Source organism: Desmodus rotundus, chromosome 10 (genome assembly GCF_022682495.2).
Source record: "Desmodus rotundus isolate HL8 chromosome 10, HLdesRot8A.1, whole genome shotgun sequence".
Lineage (NCBI taxonomy): Eukaryota > Metazoa > Chordata > Mammalia > Chiroptera > Phyllostomidae > Desmodus > Desmodus rotundus.
The window spans coordinates 841,965-866,320 of record NC_071396.1 but is presented as its reverse complement, the minus strand read 5'-3'; the positions used below and the strand labels follow the sequence as shown (position 1 = coordinate 866,320).

The 24,356-nt window shown below is 63.3% G+C and overlaps 3 protein-coding genes and 1 long non-coding RNA gene across 6 annotated transcripts in view; 2 read left to right on the top strand and 2 right to left on the bottom strand.

Annotated features, from left to right (window-relative positions):
* Positions 1-19,457, bottom strand: part of TNNT2 (troponin T2, cardiac type) — an 89,882-nt gene extending 70,425 nt beyond the window's left edge. The window contains exons 1-3 of the mRNA XM_071219565.1: positions 19,301-19,457; positions 18,892-18,948; positions 17,431-17,461 (exon numbers count right to left, since the gene is read on the bottom strand). Coding sequence (XP_071075666.1) covers positions 17,431-17,461; positions 18,892-18,948; positions 19,301-19,457 — 245 coding nt within the window. The remainder of the gene's footprint in view (positions 1-17,430; positions 17,462-18,891; positions 18,949-19,300) is intronic.
* On the bottom strand, positions 969-14,915 carry CSRP1 (cysteine and glycine rich protein 1). Of its 3 annotated transcripts, none has more exons than XM_053912834.1 (6): positions 14,803-14,915; positions 9,601-9,719; positions 5,002-5,170; positions 4,081-4,210; positions 2,378-2,471; positions 969-2,098 (listed from the first exon to the last, which is right to left on the bottom strand). In XM_053912834.1, exons 2-6 carry the CDS (start codon positions 9,710-9,712, stop codon positions 2,022-2,024), a joined length of 582 nt encoding a protein of 193 aa, XP_053768809.1. In that variant the 5' UTR covers positions 9,713-9,719; positions 14,803-14,915; the 3' UTR covers positions 969-2,021. The 3 variants fall into 3 exon arrangements, with proteins under 3 accessions (XP_053768809.1, XP_053768810.1, XP_024431812.1); XM_053912835.2 differs by having other exon boundaries at positions 14,790-14,911; XM_024576044.4 differs by lacking the exon at positions 14,803-14,915 and adding an exon at positions 11,118-11,266.
* LOC123478245 (uncharacterized) lies at positions 5,186-8,851 on the top strand. The gene is made up of 3 exons (XR_006653402.3): positions 5,186-5,789; positions 6,123-6,221; positions 6,997-8,851. It is a non-coding gene; the product is annotated as an uncharacterized lncRNA (long non-coding RNA).
* Positions 14,854-19,799, top strand: LOC123478256 (uncharacterized). The gene is made up of 4 exons (XM_053912833.2): positions 14,854-15,079; positions 15,671-15,782; positions 15,890-17,143; positions 17,703-19,799. The coding sequence occupies exons 1-3, from the start codon at positions 14,854-14,856 to the stop codon at positions 15,903-15,905; spliced, it is 354 nt and encodes a 117-aa protein (XP_053768808.1). The 3' UTR covers positions 15,906-17,143; positions 17,703-19,799.
* Positions 19,800-24,356: the final 4,557 nt, after the last annotated feature.

Sequence of the window (24,356 nt, the reverse complement as noted above, 5' to 3'; positions counted from 1 at the left end):
TCTCCCAGAGCAGGGAGACATCCAGACCATCCCTGCATCCTCCTTCCCCACCTCCCGCCCACCGCAGACCTCTCGGGACCCTGAGACCTTGCCTTGCACCGTGCACTCCTCCACCTGCCACGGCCCCGCTACCTGTCCCCGGGCACTCACCCTGTCCCCGACGCCCGTGTGGGCCCCATTCCCAGGGCGAGGCAGGGTCTGTCAGGCCACAGCTGGACCTGTTCCAGCCTCTGGTTACTGTATTCCACTCACAGGGAGGGCCAGGGAGCCCAGACCCCAAACACCGGACAGGGCCCCTAAGATGAAGGCCAGGCTGTGACGAGACCCCTTCCAAGCCAGCCTCCCAAGGCATGTCTGTGCCCCCCGAATTCCTGTGTTGAAATCCTAACCCTCAGGTGACCCCAGGTGACGGTGTGAGGAGGGTGGTCTTTGGGAGCTGACTGGGTCAGGAGGGGGGAGCCCCTAGGAGGGGATTAGTGTCCTTGGAAAAGGCCCAGAGAGCTCCCTGTCCCTTCCACTGCGCGACAGCAAACACTGCCCATGCTTTGATCTGGGACTTGCAGCCCCCAGAACTGTGGTTTGTAGGCACCCCATTTGGTAGCGCAGCCCAGGCAGATGAGGGCAGGGGGCCCTGGCCGTGTGGGAGCTGAGTCAGGTCCCCTGCCCCCCACACCGGGCAGAGCAGAGTCTCTGGATCCCACGGGGAAGTTCCCCGGGCCAAGTTTCCCTCGCACGCCGGGGCTTTCCAAGCCAGGAGAGGTTCCGAGCACAGCTCTGGGGCCTCACTGAGCCCCTCAAACCCCGAAGTACACGCAGCTTCATGTCCAGGGCAAGGGAGGGGGGCTCCGGCTGAAGAGCAAGCAAGAGCACAGCAGTCCAGGCCCACAGGCCTGCGGCTCAGGCGAGTGTCCTGTCAGGCGCCACCCCCCCCCCCCCCCCCCGCCCCCAGCCCGGGCAAGACCCAGAGCTCTGCTCTAACAGCGTTTATTGACCAGATGAGGGATCTGCTCGAGGGTGCGCAGCCCCAGCCCACAGCCCTCCCAGGCCCCAGCCCGCAGCGTCCTCGTCCTCGTCTGTCCCTGGGAGCAGCACGGCCACCCCTCCCCTACTCCTGCTGCTCCTGACCTAGGGGCCGGGGAGGGTGGGGGTGACCCTGGGGAAGGGCAGGTGGAAGGGGCGAGGCACTGCGTGGGGTGGGAGGTCCGGAGGGCTGGGTGCAGGGCAGGGGGTGTCCAGGAGACCGAGGCTGAGAGCCTCTGCACCTGAGGCTCAAGCAGGCGTGGTGGAGGCTCACTGGCCTGGGCGTGCAGGGAAGGGAGCTGCGGTCGTGGCCGCCTCAGGACCCCCAGGGGGAGGGGCAGATCCATCCAGCCCCCCATCTGGGCCTCTGAGAAACAGAAGCGTGTGTTGGGGTGCTTCACGGGGGCCGCCCCTCCCATGGGGAGACGAGGCCACATCCTGACTGGTTCTCAGAGCCGGGTATTCTCCGGCCCCGAGGGAAGGACAGCAGCCCCCCACAGCCTCAAAGGCTACGGCCTGCAGCCCTCCGCCCTGTCTGCTGCCTCTCTGTCCCTTCGCCCCCGCCCAGCGACCCCTGGCTGGGGGGCTCCCCAGGCCTCTCCAGAGGGATGCCCAGAGGCCCACCCCCTTCCCTGCAGGGCAGAGGCTCCGCAGTTGACGAACCGCAGCCTCCCCGCTGGCTCCGGGCCTGGGTCAGACAATGGTGGGCGCTCAGACCAGGAGGCTTAGAACAGAGGGCTGTGGGGTGGTGGTGGGTTCAGCTGTCCCATCAAACTGAAACCGCTGGGGTGCCTGCTGGTGACAGCGGCAGACCCCAGGCAGGGGAGCCCCTGAGAGGTGGGAACCTCGGGCAAACCCCAAACCAGAGGGTGTCAGACACTGAGTTCCGGTCCCTAGTGACATGTGGCAGGGATGAGAAGAGGGGACCAGGGTGGCTGGGGCTGTGGGAAGGGGGGCAGCGAAGACAGCTTGTGGGCGGGCAGCTGGCGGGCAGGCCGGCCTCACTCAGAGTGCACCAAGGCCCCTGCTCCTTGCCCGAAGCCAAAGCCCTTGGGCCCGAAGTTTTTAGCGTAGCATCCTGCAGAGAGAAGAGACGGTCAGGACCCTCCACCTCGGGCCCCCTCCCCTGCCCCACGGCAGACTTACCACCCCCTGGGCCCGGCCAGGCCTCTGTGGCAGTGCTGTCCCCAACCAACCCCAACAGTGAGGAGGCCCCTGGCCACACCCCACCCACGCCCACACCCCTGAGACAAGAAGGGTCTCCTAGATGCTCTGGAACTGCCCCCTCGGCCCCCCACGGGCTCACTCCAGGGCACCACCGCTCAGCCTGGCCCCGCGCCGGAAGCGACGCACCCACCTTTGCAGTAAATCTCGCCGTCCTTGTCGGCCAGGGTGGTTGACTCGAGGCCTTTGCCGCACTTGGCACAACGGAAGCAGGACTTATGCCAGGACTGTGTGGGGAGGGCACAGTGAATGCCGCCCCCGGGGATGGCGGTGTCCCCCCCCCCCAGCCCCATTCCCCTGACATAATGACCGGAAATCCGCTCAGCCAGGGCTCCTGGGAGGACATGGCCTGGGGCTGGGCAGTGGAGGTGTGGCAGGGACCTCACACCACTGCCTACCATCGCCAGCAGCTGGAGGATCAGCACCACCAGCTGTACCCACCAGAGCAGACAGGCCAGGGTGTGGGACGACTGCCCTGCAGGGCCAGCGGCATGGACAGGGCTTGCGAGGCCCTGCCCCTTCCTAGCTGCCTGGCCTCTGCTGCTCCCTCCTCTGGGGCCTCTGTGCCCATCTTGCAGAAGGGATTGAGAACTAGAGATTCCCACGGGCAGGGTGGGCTTTGGTCCCACCCTGAGCTCCCCGGAGACGGGCTGGCCTCTGAGCTTCTAGAACGGGTGCCTCATCTGCCCGAAGGCCATCGGCCCTGGGAGAGGGGCCGGCAGTGGCTCCCTCACCAGGCCCCTGACAGGACCACAGGGCTTTGGCCCGGAGGAGCCCTGAGCCAGTGGCGCCTGGTGCTGCTCTGGAAGGGGGCCAGGTCTGCGCAGCGCTGTGATCGCAGCAGGAAGGTCCCAGTGTACCTCCTCCAGGGGACTCAGGAGGCCCCGCTGGCTCCAAGGGGAGCTGGGAAGCTGCACAGGGATAGTGGCCTGGCAGGACCCCAGCCAGCTCTGCACCCAGTGACGGAGCTGCCAGGGCAGGAAACTTCCCAGAGGCTGGCAGCAGCCGGCAGGCCCAGTGGCTGACTTGCAGGCAGCTCTGCAGGGGGCCGGTGGGTGGCACATGGGCCAGACAGCACCAGGCCTTTTAAGGGCAAAAAGCCTCCCTCAGCCCAGTCCCCATCTGAGGCTGGAGGGCGAGATAAGAAGCGGGACCTCCTGGGGTCCCGTGGCTGCCAGACTTCTGTAGGCCAGCCCCTCCTCCCAGACAGGGGCAGCCTACAGACCTTGGCCCCACCCCACCCCCCCAGGCGGGAGGAGGAAGGCTTGCCGGCAGACCACCCACTGGCTGGGGCCTGGCCTCTCTCCTGCCATCTCCCCCAAGTGCTCCTGCTCCTCCCTCTTTCTTTCTTGGCCCAGGTCGGGGCAGGGCCGGGGGTGCTCCTCCCACCTCATCTGCTTGGACGAAGAATTCTCTCATCCTAATTCCTTAGCAGAACAGCCTTAACCCGGACTGTGACCCACATAGGCCATGGAAGGAATGATTCTTCGCTACTTCTCAGCAACTTAGTATAAATATGAATATCTCCTGTTTGCATTACCCCCTAATCAATGGGAAGGGCCTTCCCTCTGACCTCACAATCCCCCAGAGCAAACACTAGCCGCCGCTGGCACTGGGCGGTACTCCCAAGTGATCCCATTTAATCTTAAGGGGACTCTGTGCTGGGGTCCATCATTTCGGACTGGAACTGGGGCCTGGAAGGTGGCAGGACCTCCCCAAGTCACACAGCTAAATGGAAAAGCTCCCGGTGGGCCAAGCTCCAGAACCCGCGTGTCAGGAAGCTATGTCCCGGGCCCGGCCCTGTCCCCGCTCCCATGGCCCCAGCTGCCAGCTCACCTTCCCAGCTCCGATCACCTTCTCAGCAGCGTAGACCGCCTGGCTGCAGCGGGGGCAGCGCTCGGAGCTGCCGATCTTCTGGGCGAACTTGGACGCATTGGGGTTGGTGGTGGGCCTGTGGCCGGGGGCCCTGCAAGGGGAAGGATGCCGTGAATCACTCGGAAACTACTAAGGAGGGGCTGAGCTGCGTGGGCTCGACCGTGGGGCAGGGCCAGGGCCTCAGGGGACTCTGGGGTGGTCTGCCGTTTCACAGATGGACAAACCCAGGCCCCACACAGCGCACTTTTCCTGGAAACACCTTCCTGCCCCTGTCGCTGGAGTCCTGTCACACCTCATCCCTAGGCCCTGCTCCCCCCATTCCTGCAGCCTGTCTGTCATCAGATTCTGTCCTGGACAGATCTGCTGAGAAGTCACTTCCCCTGGGCCATGACCTTGGCTGGAATGTGGCCACACATCCATCAGTCATTTCCGTGCATCCCCCTGGGCCAAGGAGCCAGCCAGGGTGACCTTGGACAGCACCCTTTAGAGCCGGCCAGAGGTCAGAGGGTGCCGGTGAGCTGGTGACAGCCTAGTAGCATTTCCGAGGAAGGGACAGACTTCCGGCAGCAGGGGTGACTGGTGGCTGAGTCCGTCTGGCTCCGATGCGCACTGGCCAGGGGACCCCTGACGACGGGTCATGGGTGCAGGGCTGGGCTTTCTCATCTGGGAAAGGGGGAGCTGGGATGCAGTCACTCTTGGGGTGCTCTTGGCTGAGCCCCAGAGGGAGGCGCGGGGCCTGCCTAGCCCCGCTGGTGGGCCTGGCACGGACTGGGGGCTCCGTGGTGACCGGGAAGTGACCTTCTGAGCTGTGGGCACTTCACCAGCGGGGGTGAGGGGTCGGCGGGGCGGGGGGGATGGGGGGCCAGTGGGGCCGGTACTCACTCCTCGTGCCGGATGCCCAGTGACTCCCCCTTGTCGGTGCTGAGCGTGCCGGCGCCCTGCCCGTAGCCGTAGCCCTTGGGCCCGTACTTCTTGCCGTAGCAGGACTTGCAGTAAATCTCCTCGCCGTGCACGGCCACGGTCGTGCTGTCCAGGTTCTTCCTGCAGACCACTGCGGGGAGGGGCAGGGCACATGAGGGGCACGGAGGCTCCCACCCCGCTGGACCCCCGTCTCGCCCGACCCCTGACCCTGGAGGAGCAGCTGGGAAGTGTATTGGGGCGGCCCAAACTGGGAGGAGACAGGGAGCGGTCTGAGCCCCCTCCCCCGGGAGCCTGGGGGCCTCCGAGGCCAGGCACCCACCCCTCCTCCTCCCAGGCCGCAGTGCACCGTGGGGTCCAGGAGGTGGCAGCAGCCTAAGCTGACCCCAGCCACTGGAAGCCCGGTGCCGCCTTGGCTCCGCCCTCCAGAAAGAGACCACGTGTCCAACCAGGAGTGGAGAGAAAAAGAAAGGAAGGAAGAGAAGGGCAGGGCCTTCCTGCTCCCAACACCGAGTCCCGAGGACCACAGCGCACACCTGCAGGGAGGAAGGGGAAGAATGCGCCCAGAGGCAAGTTCAGTGTTTCTTAGGTGGGCTCGCAGGCCACACTGGCAGCGTTTGAAGCTCCCAGTCTCGGCAGTACCTCTGGGCCAGGAGGATCGGCGGGCAGACCCTGGAGGGCGCCCCAACTAGCTCCGTGGGCCTGGGTACCTCCCCGAGTACCCCGGAGGGGAGCTGGGCCCGGCCTTGCAGGTAAGACAGCTCAGAGCAGCTGGAGGCAAACCCTGGCTCTCCCTCCGGCTCTCCCAGTCGTGTGACCTCTCCGGGGGCAGTGTGACCTCCGGCCAGCTATCGTGATGTACATGTACAAGTGACACTGAGACTAGAGAGGCAGAGTCCCCCTCAAAGAGAGGCTGTGAAAAGCCAGTGAGGTCTCACACAGGAAGTGCTTAGCGCCACACCCCGCACACAGTCGGTGCATAATGAATGTTGACCCCTCTCATTAGTATCTGAAATTAGAGCCATGGGGACCCAGGGAGGGACAGGCCCAGGCTCCAGAGACTCCACTTCATTCTGTCTCTCCAGCTCCTGTCCTAGGACGTTGAATTGGTTCCACAACATTCCGTGAATAAACATCGGGATTCAGTGCCCCTCCCTCCCAGGAGGCTCTCAGCTCAGCGCCTTGTAAGTGGCTGCTCTTGCCCTTAAAGGGCCAGTTCTCTCCCTTGGAGCCCCAGGTTAGAGCCCTCAGGCTAAATAAGGCCCCCCTCTCCTGCCCGTGAGATCCCCACCTCACTCCAGCTCTCCGGGCAGCCCAAATACGGAGCTCCCATCACCGCCCACGGCCTGGCCCCAGCACGGAGGGAGAAGGAGCAGCAGGCCAAGGTCCCGACATTCCCTTGCAGGGTGGGACGCGGGGTGCTGCTTCCTGTAACACCCAGGCTGAACTGGGGATCCCAAGGCCAGGGAAGGCGGAGAGCGGAGACAGGGGTCTCTCTCTGGACCTGTCTCCAGCAGGAGCCCCAGACCTCAGCCAGAGGAGACTCCAGGGCCTCCAGGGGGGTCCCTGCCGTGTGGGCTGAGCCCCGACTTCTAGATCTACGGCAGCCCTCCTCCCCGGCGGTTTCTGCTCTGCCTGCTCTCCCAGAGCCTGCCCTGCCCACCTGGGCCAGCCCTCTGCGCCTCCGCCTCCCCCAGGCCCTGTGCTCCGCTGGCCTGCCCGCTCCACCAGAGACTGTTACGGGGGATTCTGAATGCAGGCCTCAGCGCTTTCTACCAAACGATGTTAAGCCAATAAAGAGAGGTTCGGGTTAGCTATTTGGGCTAATTAATTATGTCTCTGGACACTAGTGCTGAGTGAGGCCTAGGGTGCCGTTTGGACATGCAGAGAAGAGGCAGCCCCAGGTGAGGGGTGGTGCCTCCACACCCCAAGTCTGAGGGTGACTCTCTCGGCTTTCAGAAGGGAAACCAAGGCCCACAGAGAAGCTCAAGCCCCCAGGACGGGCAGAAGCGGGGCCAGGGCAGCGGGACCTGAGTTTCTGCAGCCCACGGCGGCGCCAGGAGCCGAGTCCTGATGGCACCCCCTGCCCCCCACTGTGGACGAGGAGACAGGAGATGCTGGTCCGAGGGCACATGGCTTCTGGGAGCTTCCCTGGGCTCTCATGGTCTTTGACCAGCCGCTCCATCAGCCACCACCATGGGCTGAGGCCAGACCACCCCCCTCAACGACTACCCCAGCAGGGAGCCAGTCACAGCTCAGAGGTGGGTACTCACTTCCCCCTGTGGCAGGGCCCCGACCCCGACCAAGAGCTAGCTGAGCATCCCTGCCTGCCAGTGGGAACTAGCTGTCCCGGCCACAGCCCCAGGGGCTCAGAGCAGGAACGCTGCTCTCGTCCCTGCTCTGGGGTCGAAGGCCAAGCCCAGGGCAGAGGCCGGTCTCCACGAGTCGTTCTATCGCTCCATCTGTCTTCCTGTCGGTTTCAGACCGAGGAAGGGAGCATAGGCAGAATCCAGAGCCAAGGACTGGAAATAGCCAGAGGAGCTCTGGGGACACACTCAGGCCCGGCCAACAAGGGGCTGTGGCCCTTCACGCCAGCCAGACCCAAACCCCACGGCCACTCGCTTCCTTAGAAGGGAAAGTCCTCTGGCTTGCGGGTTATTCTGGATTCCTGAACACAAGCTGGACAGTTTTCACTACACAAGAGAAGTGAGACTCCGTCCACCCTAAACAGGCTGCCAAGTGCTCGCTGCTGTTCTGGGCACTGGAGCAAGCACATCGCGGAGGTGCCTCCCACCTCGGGGAACCCTGGAGCTCAGTCACCAGGAGAGGCCCCGAGACAAGAGACTGCGCCCTACAGCTGTTAGTCCACGACTCCCCCTCCGGAGACTGGCTCTGACAACTGTCACTAAGCCTCCACGCCCCCTCGCACCTGACCCCGCTGGCTGCTTCCTCTGTGCCCCCTGAATTCCCGACTGCCTTCAACGGCCTGACCCACAGCCGCCTCCACAGGCAGGACCGCAGGCGGCGGCCACAGCTGGCCCCTTCTCGTCACTGATGGAGCAACATCGGAGAGCAGAGAGGCCCCAGGGACCCCGGCGCCTGGACCCTCCTCCCGGCCAAGCCATCCTGCTCCCTCTGAAAAAATAAACGTCCGGAACATTCCTCGGCCAGTGAAGTGCTGATAACACGAAGCTGCTGTTTGCGGCTCTCCCCCGGGGCAGGAGGGGGCAGCAGTGGACCTCGCTGACTCCCCATCCATCAGAATCGCCTGGCCGGCGGGCTGTGGGCAGGGGTGGAGCCCTGCGGCCTCTGCTGGTGGCCTGTGCTGATCCACCGGGAGGCAGGCAGCAGCAACCTGGCGAGCAGGTGGCCTGTGGCCCAGCTGCTTCCTACGTGGGATTACGAGGCACCTGGAACTCGGAGGCCTCTCCTGCCGCCACTCCCAGGAGGCAGAAGGATGGGACCAGTTCCCAAGTCTGCTGGACACCGGCTGGGTCTCCGGCCTCGCCTGGGGTCTCCTCTGTGACCCCGTCTGCCTGTGTCAGCTGTGTGGGTCCAGGAGTGTCTGTCACTCACTGAACACTCACACTTCCTTTAGATGTTCGATTTCCCAAGCTTCATGTTAATGTCACAACAGCCTGGTGTCATTATCTCCCCCGCAATAACGAGAAAACTCAACCAGACAGAGATGGACTAACTCGCCCATCGCCACACAGATAATAAAACTGGGTGGGACGCAAACCCCGGCGACGGCCTGGCTCGGAAACCGGCGCCGGTCCTTCCTGTGCCCCTCTGCCCGCCCTCAAGGGTGACATGCCAGCTGATCACAGTGAACCCGGGGAGGCCCCCCACACCCTCTCTTCCGGGGGGCTCTGAAAGCACCCCTGGCTGGGGTGGCGGCCAGCACAGAGCGAGGAGTCGAGGTCCTGGGCGGCTGAGGTCTCTGGGTCGCTAGGTGTTGGTTGCCCGGCTCCCGCTCCCTCAGGTGGTGACCGGAGCAGGCCTTGCTCTGGGCCATTGGGAGAGGGTGTCACAGAGAGCTCAGGCTCCTGCTGGCCTGTCCCAGGCTGTGGGGGCAGGAAGGGGAGTGCCAGGGAGTGACAGGGTAAGTGCTGGCGGGGGCATGGGGTAGGAAGGGACAGCCCGCTCTGGCCCAGACTCAGCTTCCCCTAAGGCTGCAGCCAGCACTGCCTCTGAACCAGTGAGGACTCGGGCCCACAGGCTGGTGAGCCCTTGGGCTGGATGTGCCTTCCGCTTACAGGGTGGGATGTGGCAGCCACAGAAGGCAGAGATAGCCAAGTGGAAAGTTTTCCTAACCGAGTCTTCGCAGCTTGGCTCTCGGCCCCCGAGTCCCCCACCCCCCACGGGCCCTGGGCTCTGTCCCCATGGAGAGCTGCTCCCGCCGGAACAAAGAGGCCCTGAGTGTTTCCCGCCCCAGCTGCGGGCTGCAGCCAAATGTCAAGCTGTTTACATCCCACAGGGCCAGTCCCCTGGGGAGCTGACAGGCCCGAGTGCCCCATCCCGCCCGTCCCCATGGTGACCGCAGGGCCTGGCCATACTCACTGCACAGGAAGCAGGACTTGTGGAAGCTGCTGCCCTCACACTGCACCTCCTCGGCGAAGTACACGGTCTTCTGGCAGACCCCGCATTTCTTGCCTCCTCCCCAGTTGGGCATCCTGAAACTGGGCACAGAGAGGGGAATCAGCGTGCCGGACGGTAGAGACGCGGGTTGCCCAGGAGAGGGGACCACAGCAGAGCCTGGGAAGAGGAGAAAGCCAGGGCGGGGGAGGGGGCAGGTCCTTGAGGACACGGAGGAAGGGAGTTGTGGGGACCCAAGAAAAAGCACCCCGAGCTTCTGAGAGAACCTCCTGGAAGCAGCCCTGAGGTCAGGGGCTCTGGGCCACCATCTCCAGGGCACAGGCAGGCCCAGGGTGCAGCTGGCAGCAGGGACCGCAGAGCTGAGAGGCAAAGAGACCCAGTGCGTGCCGACAGCTTCCAGCCACTGCGCTCAGCCACACTCTGAGTTTTCCAGTCCAGGAAACCGGCACGTCCCCTTGACAGTGATGCCTGGGGGCTGCTCTGGAACCTGCGCCACAGCCATCAGTGACTCCCTCGTGCCTGAGAAAATCAAGCCCCCACCCCAAGCCCCACCACCACATAGCTTCCACTGACTGTCCAGCTCTGTCACCTGTCCCTGCACCCACACGCGATTGGGGCTGGTGATTCCGTGCCTGCGCCCGCCCGTCTGGTGCCCAGTGCAGGGCCTGGCCATGGGAAGGGCTCAGCCAGGCCTGTGCAGAGCTGGGGGCTGCACGAGGTGGGGGGGGGGCCTGCTGTTCCTTTCCCCTCAGCGGCTGCTGCAGGCCGTTTGACCGCTGCCTGCGTCCAGCTTCCCCTGTCCAGGTCTGGGCCAGCCGCAGCTCACACGCATCCCAGACACACCCACAGGTAGGGTTTCCGCACCTGACCTCTAGGTGCCTTCCTCGGACACCCCACCCCCAAAACGGGCCTGAGCTCCCAGGTCCCCAGGGACAGTCCTCGCGCCCCACTGTTCCTCCGCCCCTCTCTGCCCTGGGGACTCCAGGGGCCAGCTGCCTGGGGGGGCAGCGCTCAGGGCTGCAGAACCACGTGACGTGGAGGACAGTTAGTCAGGAGAGCAGCGAGGATCGCTGTCTGCCTCACCACCAAGCTTCTCCTCCTCCTCACCCCAGAGCCCGGCTCTGTCCAGACAGCCACCTCTGCCCCGAGTGACACCGCAAGGTGTCCCCAGCCCTAGGTCCAGGGCACAGCCTGGTCACACAGCCAAGTGCGGTCACGTCCCACATTTGAGGAACCGTGGCAGAGGTGGCTGTCCTCACGTGCTGTGAGGAGAACCTCCTGTCCTCAGACCAGTAAAGTGATAAACCAGTCCATGGCCTTAGGTCCAGTGGAAAAAACCCATCCCTCCCGGCCCTCCAGACCCACAGCGCACGTTCCCTGGGGCCAAAGAGCAACTCTGGGCAGAGCTCGTGACCCCGCCCGCGAGGTCTGGCTGGGACCTGCCAGGTGTGTGTTGGGCTGGAAAGGTGCTCTCACATTACCTGCACTGGGCAGCGTGTGGTCAGGTACGCAGGACAGACGTGCTCCTTCCCAGCACCACAGCCTGGCCTCTGCCCGCACAGGCCCCGACAGGTCCAGAGGGCGGCCAGGGAGAGGAGGGGCCCGCTGGTCAGGGGTCAGGGCCGAGGCTTGGAGGTGACAGCGGGAAGGCCAAGGAGAAGACCTCCCCTGAAAGCCACGGTCCCTGGCAAGGACAAACGGCCAACGAGGAGACGGAGGCTCACCTCAGCCCCACACCTCACCAGGGTTTCTTCAGAGCCCCGAACTCAGCTGGCCTCTCTCAGCAGCTGACGGCGCCACCCAGGCCCCTCGGCCCCCATCTCTGCCGGTCCCTCCAGCTCAGCTCGCTCTCTCTGCCCCCTGAGTTTTTGCTCTCGGAGGCCATGTCCACGGCCCCTGTGGGACTGTGTATGACCAAGGCGGGGCTGTCTGTGTCTCTTCCTTTCCTGTTGCCACCCCCTCCCTCCCCAGTAGAGCACAGAGCTCTTCCCCCTTGGAGTCAGAAATCTGAAGGTCAACCAAGGTAGACGCTGGGGTGTACGGTTTCAGCATTTCAAGACTCTCACAGGAAATCCTACATTATAACAGGTCCCCCAGCGTCACCCACAGATCCGGTCCCTTCGCCTTCAGTGGAACCATGTCAGTGCGGCTCGGTAACCACCGGTGACCCCAAGCTGTCAAGGTTGCAGTGATTTCTGTTCAATTCACTTGAAAAACAAGTCAGCACCTTCTCTCACACAAACGTCTCAGGGAGCCCGGGCCCAGGCACCCAGGTGAAGAGCACAGGGCACCATCGGGTGGAGGGCGTGGCGGGAGGCTCTGGCCGAGCTTCCGCCCCAGGGGCCTGCTTGGTGGCTGGAGGAGGCAGTGCCCTGCGGCCCTGGAGGCACTGGAAAGGCCGGTCTGGAAGGCTGCCTCTGCCTCGGAATTTACACACTTTACCATACATGGGAATCCCTGAGAGCTGACGTCAGACGGATTCCTGGGGAGCTGCGTTGACAGCCAGCCACCGCCACAGCAATTACTAACAACTGGAAACCACAGGCTGGGGGCTGCTGTCAGAACCCGGGACCCCTCCCCCCGCCCCCACCCCCACGGGCCCGCTGTGTGTCTGTGTGTATGATTCCTCAAGCTCACTTTCTTCCAGGCTTTTCCCTTCCCGCAGACCTGGCACCAAAATGCAACCACACGTCAGACCTGAAGAACACATGCCCGATGGGATCAGGGACCTTCCGGGGTCCCCTGTCCCCAGCCTGGCCATGCAGCAGAGTGAAAACCTAGAGGTGTGAGTTCTAACCCCAACTCCATCCACATTCGTGCTGACAAAGCCACATGGCTAGTTTGTTTCCAAGCCGCTGTAAAGCATTTTGTGGAGAGCTTTTGTGTGTTTTGTCTCACAGGGGCAGGTATTTCTTTAGTGAGTGGCTCTTGAAAGAGGAAACAGAGTAGCAAAGAAAATGGTAACATCGGGACTGAGGAGGGTTCGGTGACACCCGACGCCTGGGGGTGAGTGCGAGCCTGTGACTTAGCACCTCTGAGCCTCAGTTTCTTCCACGGTACAACGCAGCACACGGGCACCTGCCTCATAGATTGTTCCGGATAACACATGGAGGGCTCAAGCCGGTGCCAATACCTGCTCGCTATTACCTTAAGGAAAGACCAACCCGGGCACATTGCTCAGTTCTGGGTCTTTTTCCATGTCTGCCAATTTGCCTGAGTCCTGGCAAATGGCTGACCTGGAGAAAAAAGCCCTTTCATGCCCATTAGCTCCTCGTGATCCTCCCCCCCCAGAAGCCAACTTTCACAATAAGCCGGGTGAGCACAAGAGTTTAACCCCTCAGCAGCCTATCAAGGAAGCCTTCCCCGTGAGCTTTCCTACCTGGAGACCCACAGTAAACAGAAACGACGCCTCCCCCCTCGCCCCGTGCTTGCTCACTGCCCCTCGAGCCAGAAACTGGCCGGTGGCTGAGAGCAGGGGCTATGAGTGTCCACCCCTCGGGGCAGCTCAGCGGGGAGCCCAGAGCTACTGCATTTGTCACTCATCGCCAAATATTTACCGACGGCCAGCTGAGTGTCAACACTGTACTCCCAGGCTGCAGCTCTGGCCGGACTTCTGGCTCCAGAGGCAGACGTTTGCGATTAAAAAAGAAAACATGGGGCCAGGAAGGAAGGGGCTGGAGCAGACCAGAGGCCAAGGCTCTAGCCCTGCTGCTTGTCGGTTGTGGGAGCTGGTGGGTCCTCACTTCTCTCCTGCATCCTCCCCAAACCCTCCCACTGGGCAGGGCCCCTCTCCCCCTCCTCTGGCCCCACCGCACCCTCTGCCTCATAAACTTCCTTCCCTGCCTGGACCCTCCCTCCCAGAGGCAAAAGGTCATCCCCAGCCTCAGGGCACTGAGAGCTGAGGACCCTCTCAGCAAGAGGCCAGAGCCCAGCAACAGAATCAGGTGACCACCGCGAGTGAGAGCAGAGCAGCTCAGAGCCTGCCACCCCCAAAACCCCACCTGGGATGCACCCCTAAGATAAGAGATGGGCGGCCAGCACCCCAGCCTCCCTAGCTTCCTGGGGGGAGGGAGGGCAGGGAGAAGGCAGTGGTTGGCCCCAGTGCGTGCCTGGCCTGTGCACTCTGTCCCCAAAAGGAACCGAGCAATGAGATGTCATTTGTCCACTGTCACCCACATATGAAGAGGCAGCTGCACTGTGAAGAAGCAGCCGGTCTGCCTTCCAAACCATCTGTCCCTGAGACGGCAGGCTGCCTCTTCCTGGTACACTCTGTGCCATGGCCCGGGGACATCCCCCGTGCACCGTCACGGGGTCCCACGCAGAGCCCTCTCGGCTGGGAAGAGCCTGCCCCGCTACCCTTCCGCAGAGCAGGGACGTGTGGCTGGAGCCCAGGCCGCAGGGAAGGGCCGAGGGCTGGCCCCAGGCCTAGACCCAGGTCCTGCGTAATTACAGCAGACAGGAGTTTCAGAATGTTCTCCACCCCCCCACCCCCAGCACCCCGCCTGTGAGCAGACAAAACACCTGTCCAGCAGAGGCATGCCCGGGAACACACTGCAACTGGCTTTACCTGCACTCACACCAGCCCCCTTCCTGCACCCCAGCCTTCAAGGGCTGAGGCCACAAAGCACCCACTGTGGGTTATCTCTGGCTTTGAAATGTCTCCATTTGGCACCAAGATGTGGGTGGCGGAGGTGAAAGGTTGCACAGATACCCCAGGACAGACCATGCGGCCAGATGTCCCTGCGCCGACCAGGAGGGTGGGGGAGGGGTGGCACGGATGCCCTCATCCCCTTGCCGTACCATGGGCGGCAGAGGCGCGCGAAGCCGCCCATTGTTCTGCCGTGGGACCTGCGGGTGGCGGGGCAACCGGGTGCCCGGGTCAGGGCACGTGGGAGCCCTGGCGGGGAGGGACCCAGCGCCTCCCGGAAACAGAAGCGCCGCCGGGCTAACTGCGGCCACTTGTCCCCACTCCGCGCCCGCGACCCGGCTGCGCCACTTCTCCTTCCAACTTTCCTGGCAGTAGGAAGGACCCGAAGGCGCTCGGGAGGCATGGCGCTAGGGGTGCAGCGGAGGGTGGGGGCGCATGGGGCCGGCTAGGCCGGGGGCGCGCGGTCGGAGGCGCACTCAGCTGATGGGCTCGCCGGCACACTCACCTAGCGCACTCACCTGCAGCGGGATCCGGCGGCTGGGCGGGAAGCGCTCAGGAGCGGCTGCGGGATGCGCCCGCGCGCGCGCGCTGTTTTGTTCCGCTCCGGCAAGGCGTGTCCCGGCCCCGCCCACCTGTGGGCTCTGCACACCGCACCACAGCAGGCTGACGTCAGGGCGCCCGCCAGTGGCGCGGCCCCCCCAAACCTGGGTGGCCTGACTGGAGACCCGGCTTCGGCCTACCCTGTGGACCCACTGTGCGCTCAGAGCCTGTCCGGGTTTTCCTGTCAGCCAGATGGTAAGGTGGACGTGTGATCTGAGACCCCTGATTACCTTGTGCCCCAAGGGAATGGGGGGGCGGGTCTCACTGTTGCAGGCCCGGTGGCAAGGTGTAAGGGACACATTTGGGCGCCAGACTGAGACCCGTCTGAGATTCGATTCTGCCCCTTTGCTGAGCTCTCGTCCTCAACACAGCCCCTCTGGGCTTCTTTAAAGTGGGGGCCGTGACCCACAGGAGTGCTGTGGGGGACAGGTAAGACCCTGTGGGACACGGTGGCTCTGCCCTTTGATGGGTGCTCAGTAAATTAACTGGCCTCCTCCCCCCCCAACAGCTCTGGCCCCCTCGGTTTCCCCAGCCGCCCCTGCTCTCCAGGGGAGAAGGTCCCGCCCCCCTCCAAGAGCAGCAGTTTTCAAAAGTGGGGGCCTCCACGCTTCAGTAGGACAGGCTCGCGTCCTCCAGCCTGGAGGGAAGCCCCCAGCTGCTGAACTCGCTCTCCCCCAGGAGTAACGTCAAGCATCTTACAAGGCAGAAAAATAAGTGTTTATCGAGTGTTTCTTGCTCTCTGCCATCAGCACCATCGATCCTTTGACAGGCCTTTCCTATCAACAGGGCTCTCCAGGGCGAGGACGCCCACCAGGACATTCAGCTGGGGCCTCTCGGAAGGATGCAGAACCGGGGAGATCCCTGGGCACACCACCCTGAGCAAGCAGGTGATGAGCAGGTATGGAAATTACATTCCAGCGCCACAGGCAGGGTCGGACGGCACGGGCTTGCTGCCCGAAGATCATGCTCTCCTGAGATCACCACCTGCCCCCCTCCGGTTCTCAGGATCCTGGAGAGATGAGCTTCGGAGTCTCGCCCCCCGCCCCCTCCAATTTCACAACAGGGCAAAACTGCTGCATTTTCTTCTTTGGTCTCGTTTGTCCTCTCAGCGGTCTGGGGCTGACTCGGTGACGTGCCACCTGCACCGTGAAGTGTCCTGTGGAAGGTCTGGAAAAGAGAGGCGGCTGCCATGCACCCCCCGCCCCGGGCTGACGTGTTACCCAGCCTGCTTGGATGTGAGGGGCGCGACGGTGATATTCAGGCAGCCTCGGGGCTATCGCGGTTCCGTTCCAGACCGCGGCCGTAAAGCCAGTATCGCAGTGAAGTCGGGTACACGGATTTTTTAGGTTTCCCAGTGTGTATAAGTTACGTTTACACTTTACTGTCGTCTGTTAAGGGTGCGATGGCACTGTGTCTAAAAAACAGTGTGTGTACCTTAATGTAAAAAATGCTTTAGTGCACCCTGGCCAGTGTGGCTCAGCTGGTCAGAGTGTGGTTGATTCCCGGTCAGGGCACCTACAGGAGGCAACCAATCAATGCTTCTCTCTCTCTCTCCTTTCCTCTTTCTCTCTCTAAAAGCAATGGGGGAAAAATATCCTTGGGTAAGGATAAAAAATATTTTATTTCTAAAAAATGCTAACCATCATCTAAGCCTTCAGTGAATTGTAATCTGTTTGCTGGGGAGGGTCTTACCTTCAGTCTGCACCACATGAGGTGAGCCTGTCTCCATAACCCCGTGGAAGCCGCGGGACCGCCCCCGGCAAACCGGAGCTGGCCACCCTGCATGTCCACCCACAGACTGTGTCAGGACGCTCGTCCCAGGAGCTGTCCAGACAGAGCTGGCGATAAAGGAAGCCTAGCAGGCCCAGCCTTGCCTGCCGTTTTTCCGGAACCTTCCAGCTTTGGGTCACACCACCCTCTTGCCTTGGACATCCCCTTCCCACATAAGGAGGACTCAGGGGTCAGGGAGGACCTTGGGGTGGAAGCGATCAAAGGTGTCTGGGAGTTGCCCACCAGGCACGCAGGCATGGGCCTGAGGGTGAAACCGCAGAAAGGCCATTGGTACTTGGGACACCACACAGGCGGAAGGCTCCCCCGGCTGACCTCCAAACCTGCCCGCCGGCCAGCAGCCCCGCCGCTGCCCTGACAACGCAGCCAGAGCTGTGGGGGCCCCGGCCGCCTCTGAGCAGCAGGGGCGTCTCTGAGGCCCCTTCCCCTCTGGACCTTCCTGGTACGTCTCCCTGGATCGGCTGTGACAAGGCAAGTCCAAGGGGACCGGGCCCAGCAGTTCTGAGTGGGACCCTCAGTCTCTGCCTCCATGTTCCCTAGGGTGGGGCCTGGGGCTGGGGTGGGGGGCTGCAGGGGGTGAGCGACTGCCTTGCAGAGGTGGGGAAGTCTGGGAGACCACACAATGCTTGGAGGCAGGAAAAGGGGAAATCCATCTGCAAAGGAACCGAGGCCCTGGGGACTGTGAAACCAGGAGATTCAGTTTCCAGTGACCACTTCCCCCCTCTCCCCTGGGCCTTGAGCCAAGAGGCCGCTTCCGCTCCTGCTCCCCCTGCAGCCTCCTGCTACTTACTGCGGTTGAAAATGGTCCTCTGGGGGGCGGGGCGCACCTCGCCCCTCCCATGGGCAGGGACACCAAGGGGCAGCAGGGAGGGAAGGGCATGGGAGCTCAGGAGCTACCACAGGTCTGGGTGGGACTCTGGCCACAGGCAGGCGGGCAGGCGGCTAAAGGCCAGGAGAGGTTCCCCTGATGGACATAGCAGGGTGTACCCTGTCCTGGCTCCTGATCTGTGTCCCCTCCTGCTCCATCCAGGACACGCCACCTCCTCTGTGGCCATTGGCCAGACAGCAGAGGGTTAGGGCCGGCAGTCGACTGGAAAGACAGACCTTAGGAAGACCTCCAGCCCCGCGGAGTCCGCCATCCAGAGACAAGCTCGAGACAGAGCTGACCTGGTGGGAAAGTCTCGGAGGGCAGGGGCCATCGCCTGCTCTGCTCAGCAACTCACCACCCTCTGCCCGAGCAGGTGCTTTATTAATATTCACTAGTTTACAAGCGAATTCCTCGCCCAGTCCATGAAGTAAGATGTGTGAGCAGCGCTGCCACCTGCTGGTGAAGTTGTGAATGACGCTTCCCCACAGCCTCAGCCGCCCGCCTCATAGGAAACCCGGGGTCCCTCAACCCTGTTTTTCCCAGGATCACATGATTCTGACAATTTTTAGTGACATCTTAGGTTTCTAGCAGAGAAGGCAAAGTGTCTGGGACACTGGTCGGAAACAAGGCCTCTGAAGGTAGTGGGAGCTCTGTTCTGTCCTGGGCCCTCCTCTCCCTGTGGGCAGACGTTTGCTCCCCCGATGGCTTCCCTGTCGTCCCCCTGGGTGAACACAGGAGCACCGCCCGTGCCCGGCGAGGGGCGTTCGGGAGGGTCCCCCGCGGGAGGAATCGGGGAAGGCGGTACTGGGGCTGGTGGCCAATGCCCAGGAGCAGGTCACGTGGGCGGTCAGGCGTGGTGGCCACGGGCAGCATTCCAGTTACCGGTTGCTGGACGTCACCCCGAACTTAGCTGCTGAAGGCAACAGCAGCTTTGTCCTTCCTGCGCGCGGTTCTGGGGTTCGCTGAGGTCAGCGGGAAGCTCTCTCTCAGGACCTGCCATGGGGCCGCTGCGCTCAGCCGGTGGCTGGCTGGGGTCACCGCAGCTTCCTCACCCCCGTGGCAGGCAGCTGATGCCTGCCGGGCCCCCTCCTGGTCTCTCCCCTGGGCCTGCACTCTCACACGGCAGCTGGGCTGCGGGGCCAGAATCCCGGGAGGGAGCCTGCTGTATCCCAGCCTCGGAAGGACGGACTTCGCCCAGACTCTCCTAGCTGAGACAGGCACGAAGCCCCACGCAGCCTCAAGGACAGGGGACAGACCCCCTGTCCCCTGGACGTGTGAGTAGCGAGTCCTGGAAGAGCACATGGTATGGACCTAGTTCTGCTGAGCTTCTTGGAAAATACAATTGCCGCACCCAGGAAGGTCGTTCCGGTGGCCGCCATCACTGGAGGTAGCGCCGGAGATGCATTTTCTGGGACAGAAAGCGGCTTTGGCCAATGAGCACCGCTGAGAGAAAACCTGAGCTGGTGGAGGCGGTCACCGGGCCATCCCACTAAGCCGGGTGAAGACAGCTCTCCGAAGGGAAGAGTCTAAGAATGCAGTTTCGGTGTTTTCTCCCAAAGGGCAGCGGGAGGCTGAGATGTGGGCCAGCACCTCTCGGCCACAGCAGGGCATCAGGGGCATTGAGGGAGCTGTTGTGTGAGGCTCGGCTGGGGCTGATTCTTAGAATGAGAGGGCTGGCTTCGCGTCCCCACAGCAAGCGGCCAGGAAGCCAGTGGTGGAGCGCAGCTGTGGGCCGTGACCAGGGAGCAAACGACAAGTACCAGGACGCTGCCGTGTGTGGAGAGCGAGCAGACGCGCCTGCGTGGCAGCTGCCGGTTTGGGGCGGCACAGAGACAGGAAGCCGTCCGCCGGCCAGGACAGCGCTTGGTCGGAGACGATATTGACCCCCGGGGCTGGAAGGCAGGGTGTCGCCGACATGCTACACACAAAATGTGGGTCACAACGGAAAGGTCTAGAAGAACAGACGCAGCGAGACCGAGTCACACGGTTAAAGTGTGCAGTGGGGTGAGGGTCAGGTGATCGACACCACCCCGTTCTGTGGGTGTTTCCTCTGGGGGGAGCAGGGAGGGGCTCCAGCTGCGTCTGTGCCGATTGATTTCCTGCACCGCGTGGCACCCCTGGGGTGACGGGTACATTTCATGTGTCGACCTGGTGGGGCCATGGGGTGCCCAGATGTTTGGCCAAATTGTTCTGGGTGTTTCTATAAAGGTGTTTCTGGATGAGATTAACGTTTAAGTCTGTGGACTAAGTGAAGCAGAAGCCCTCCCTGATGTGGGTGGGCCTTGTCCAACCAGTTGAAGGTGTGGCGAGAAAGACCGTCTCCCAAATAAGAGGGAATTCCTCCTGCCTTTGAATGGGACGTCGTCGGCTTCCCCCAGGATCTCAGGTGCTGACCTCCGGGCTGGCATTACGCCCCCAGCACAGTTCCCAGGCCTTCAAACTCAACAGGAACAAAACCACTGGCTGCCTGGGTGTCCAGCCTGTCCTGCCCACCTGCGGACTTGTCAGGCTCAGGACTGCCTGAGCCGGTTCGTTATGATAAATATGTCAGTGTCCTATGGGTTGTGGGTCTCTGGAGATTCTCGACTAATAGGCCTGTGTCCTGTGTTCCTTACGGTGCCGTTCGCATCACTAAAACCTTTCATAATACCATTTGAGAGCAGCGACAAAGGAGTGTGGGCCGCTACAGAGGTCAAGTAAAGTGAGAACCGGGAGGAGCCCATTAGGTTTTGCCTGTAACAGGCCAAGGGCCGCCTCTGCTGGAGCAGATGGGGGGTTGTGTGCAGAGCGGAGACGGCCTGGCCACGGGTTCGAGGACGCTCCCAGCCGTGGGGGAGTTTGTGTGATGGGAAGGAGAGCCCCAGGTCTGTGCTAGAGGCAGGCGCCGCGTGGAGGAGGGGCTGGAGCCTCAGCGGCTTCGCTGCCTGAGGCTTCCAGACTAATTCTCTTGAATTATCAGAGTCTCCACGTTCCTGGGCCCCTGAGGTTCTTCCGGTGAAGACTCCGGAAGGCTTGCATTTCATGCCTCGGGCGTGCAAAACGGCTTTAAAGATACCTAATCACAGATGCAAGAACTCCAGGCGTCTGCCTTCTCGGCAGTGGTTTTCCGAAGAGTGTAAGGCCAGCCTCTGTCAGGGGAAGAAAGCTCTCGAAGCCAGGGCTGTCACAGGGCGGCCCGGGTCGAAGGGGAGCATCAGGACCCCCTGTAAGTTATGTGGGGAGAGTGGACAGGGGGTGGGGAGGAGAGTTCTTCCTCTCCAGCTGTGTGGCCGCACTCACCCGTGCGGTGAGCTAAGGGTTTCCCAGCTGCAGGCCCAGGGCCACAGGCAGCGGGGCGGTTCCAGGCCGTGGCTGCTGGCCTGTCTCCCTGGGCCTGGCCCGAGACTCCCTCTGGGTTGCGTTCTCATTTCTTCTTGGTCTCACCAAAGGCATTCCAGACGACCGAGCTGGGTGTTTCTTCCCACCCCTCCCAATGCACGCAAGGCTTTTCCGCCCTCCCTGGGGCTGCGGAGAGCAAAGCACCAGCAGGGGTCAGCAGCGCCCCACGGGTGGACCGCCTGGTGCTGCCTCTGGCTGGGGGTCTCCCTGAGCGCCAGGGCTGAGAGCTCCGCCCGCCCAGGCCTTGGCACCGCTCTCTGAGTGGCGGCTCCGGCTACCTGGCCCCGAACGAGGCGGGGGATGGGGAAAGGCAGAGACCAGTGGGTGTGGGTGTGATCCCAGACGGCCCCAACGCCAAGTCCTCATCTGGTTCTCTCTCTCTCGAAGGGGAGGTTTTATGTGTGTTGGCTCCTGCGATGCCTTTGGCAGCTCTGGACGTCCTCGTCGAAATTTTCTCAGAGGCCCAGGGTTTCTGGACTCGCTCCGCGTCCAGGCGCTTGGGGCAGGGGTGCCTCACAGCTGGTAGGAGCCCGGCTCCCACGGTGCGTGCCAGTCCGCATCCCACGCAGGCTTGGCGGGGAACCGCACTGTCCCCTGGCAGCCACACCAAGTGAGTGCTGCCGTCACCTCCAGGCTCAGCCTCATCGGCCCCACGTCAGCCGTCTCCCAGCCCCGGTCCTCGGCCGCACTGCTCCTCAGCCCTGCAGCGTCCCCCTTCCCAGACAGCTGGAGGGCCCCCTCCCAGGCTTCTGCTCCTCTAACCCTCATGTAGTGGTGGAGCGGCCTAAGGGGCACAGCTGGAGGGGCCCTGTCTGCAGCTGAGACCCCTGCCCCAGCAGCCTCCAGGCGCTGCTGTGCCAGCAGATGCCACACCTCCCCACCTGCCCTTGGGGTGGAGGGCTTGGGGCAAGCCTGGGCACCTGGCCTGCTTTCCCGGGGGGGAGAGGGGGGAGTGACAGCAGCTGATCCAGACAACAGGTGTGGGCCCCGAGCCCAGCTGCTGCCAGGCCCACAGTGCCTCGGGGAGAAGCTGCCACAGCGGGGCGTCAAGTCTCCCAACACCCAGAGGCAGGGGTTGGGGGGCAGGGGTGTGGAAAGGCCAGGAGGTGACAGAGCCCTTCCCTGCTGCCCGCGTGGCCGCTCTCCCTGCACACAGGTGGTGAATGAACCCGGGGACTCGGGAGCTGGGTGCTGGGTTCATATCCTGGCTGTAGCAGGTGCTGGCTGGGAGCCCCTGGCCTCCTGACCCCTGTTTCTTCGTCCATAAACCCAAAACTAAAGTGGCGCCTCCTCCCTAGGGCTGCTGCCAGGAGTCCGTGGGGAAGGGCTGGGAGCCGCGGGGGGCACACAGCACAGGCTGTTGAAGCACCAACTCTCAGCGTCTTCTCCGGCACGGCCATGCCGCAGCTGGCGTCTTAAAGGGGACCGTCTGTCCCTGCAACCCCACCCCTATATGCCCAGGCACTGAGAGAAACACCTCTCCTCAAAAGCCATCTTTGGAAAAACACAGCCGGACTCCAGCTGATCTCCTTCCTGGTAGTGGAGAGAGAGGGAGGAACGCGGTTTCCCGATAAGGCAATGACTCGCTCACTCCTGGGAAGCACTCCTGACTCCATCGCCAGTCCCCACAGGCCGCGTTCCCCAGGCCCTCAAGCTCCGGCAGTCCCTCAGAGCGCCCTCCTTACCGGGGCCCTTGAGGCCGGTCCTGGGCCAGAGTGGCCACGACAGGGACTGGGTTCTGCCCATGCCCCACGTCACACACTGCCAGGAAGCCCCCCGCTGGGTGCTGAGTGGGGCCAGGGAGGACGAGGGTGTCTGTGCACGGTCAGAGCTCCGCCTCTCTGTCCGGAGCTTTCCAGCCCTGAGCGGCATAGTCAGGGCGCCCCTTCCCGTGGGGACGAGGGGCCGGGGACCAGAGCTGGGGCTTCTCTTCCACCACCTCCCCTAACACACCCCCAGCGCCACTGTTTTCCCCTGGGTGTCCTAACCGTCTTGCTGATGAGCAGACAGAGGTGATGCCCGTCAGCTAGTGGCTGGTCCCCGGAGTGGGCTCCCGGTGATTTTCCGCTGGGCCGAGAGGGGAGCCCAGAGCCCCCATGGACTCTGCCTCAGAAGCTTGAATGTTTTAGTGCTCAGGAAAACATGGACAGGGGTGGCCTCCACCTCCCACCGAGGGCCTCACCCACTGCTCCGGAAGCCAGAACAAGGGCAGGAGGTGGCTGGGGTCCCTGGCCCCTCCCGGGCCACAGGCCCCAACGCCCGCAGTCCAGCCAGAGCCCAGCGTGCTGAGACAGGCTGGCACAGGCCCAGCGGCCTCGAGGGGCAGGAAGGTGGGCAGGGGCCCCAGGAAGGGAGGCCGAGCCTGGGCACGTCCGTTGCTCACCGCCCTCGTCGGCTGGCCCCCGAAGCTCACGCCGGCCCAGATCTGGGAGGCTGCGGGGTCACACCAGGCTCCTGGGCAGATGTTTTAAAACCTATTTGCCACAGTGGCTTCAATGCTGCTGTTAACTGTCTTCTGCCCCCTGAGGGTTGGTCCGAACTGCCCGGGGAGGAGGGGCCAGGGGAGCTACCGCATGTTGGGGAGCCTCAGGAAGGTCAGAGGGTCCTTCTAGGTAACTGGGTGGGGTGGGGACGTGGTGAGTGACCAGGGGCTCCCCACAGTGAGCCTGAATCGCACCCCCAGCCATCTCACTCCCCCGGCCCGCCCCCACCCTGCTCTCCTCTGATTGATTTTCATATTTCAGGAAAATCCATTTGCTTGATTCAGAGCAACTGAGTCATCAGTGCCGGGCTCGGAGGAAAACCACTCGCAACGCGGGCGCTTGGCCGAGGCCCCTGCTGGGGTGGGTGGGGGCCTGGTCTCGCCCTGCAGCGCTCTGTCCACCGCCCGGCCACCCCGATTCAGGGGCCTGCCCTTCCTCCACCTGTGGCCCCAGCCAGACTGGCCTTTGGTCCCTGCCCCCGGCCTGTCCACATGCTACTGTGGCTTGTCCTGGGGACCCAGGGAGCAGGGCAGCGGGGCTTGTGGGACAGCCCTTCCCAATGGGGGAGACTTCACCCCACAAAGTGCTGGCTTCGGCCCCCTTTCCGTTCTGGGGAAAGGGCGTTGCCCCAAAATGAGCCATGAGGGTGGGGGCCCTGTGTCCAGCCCTGGTGAGTCCAGTGTCTCATGTCCTCAAGTCCCTGGTCACCGTGACCTGACCTGATGGGGCTCGGGCAGGCCCAGGGGGGCCTCTCATGCCGCCTGCGCTCCCTGCTGCCTGGTGCTGCAGGGAAGCTGCCCCCACCTCCTCAAGCCCCAACCTCCAACCCCCCCCCCTCCCCCCCCCCCCCCCCGGCCTGGACTCAGCCCCACCGTTGATCCCTGGAGCTGGGAAGTCCTGGGCCCCAATCTGCTGGGTCCCTTGCTCCCAGGTCGCCTTCTGCCCTCCTCCGCCG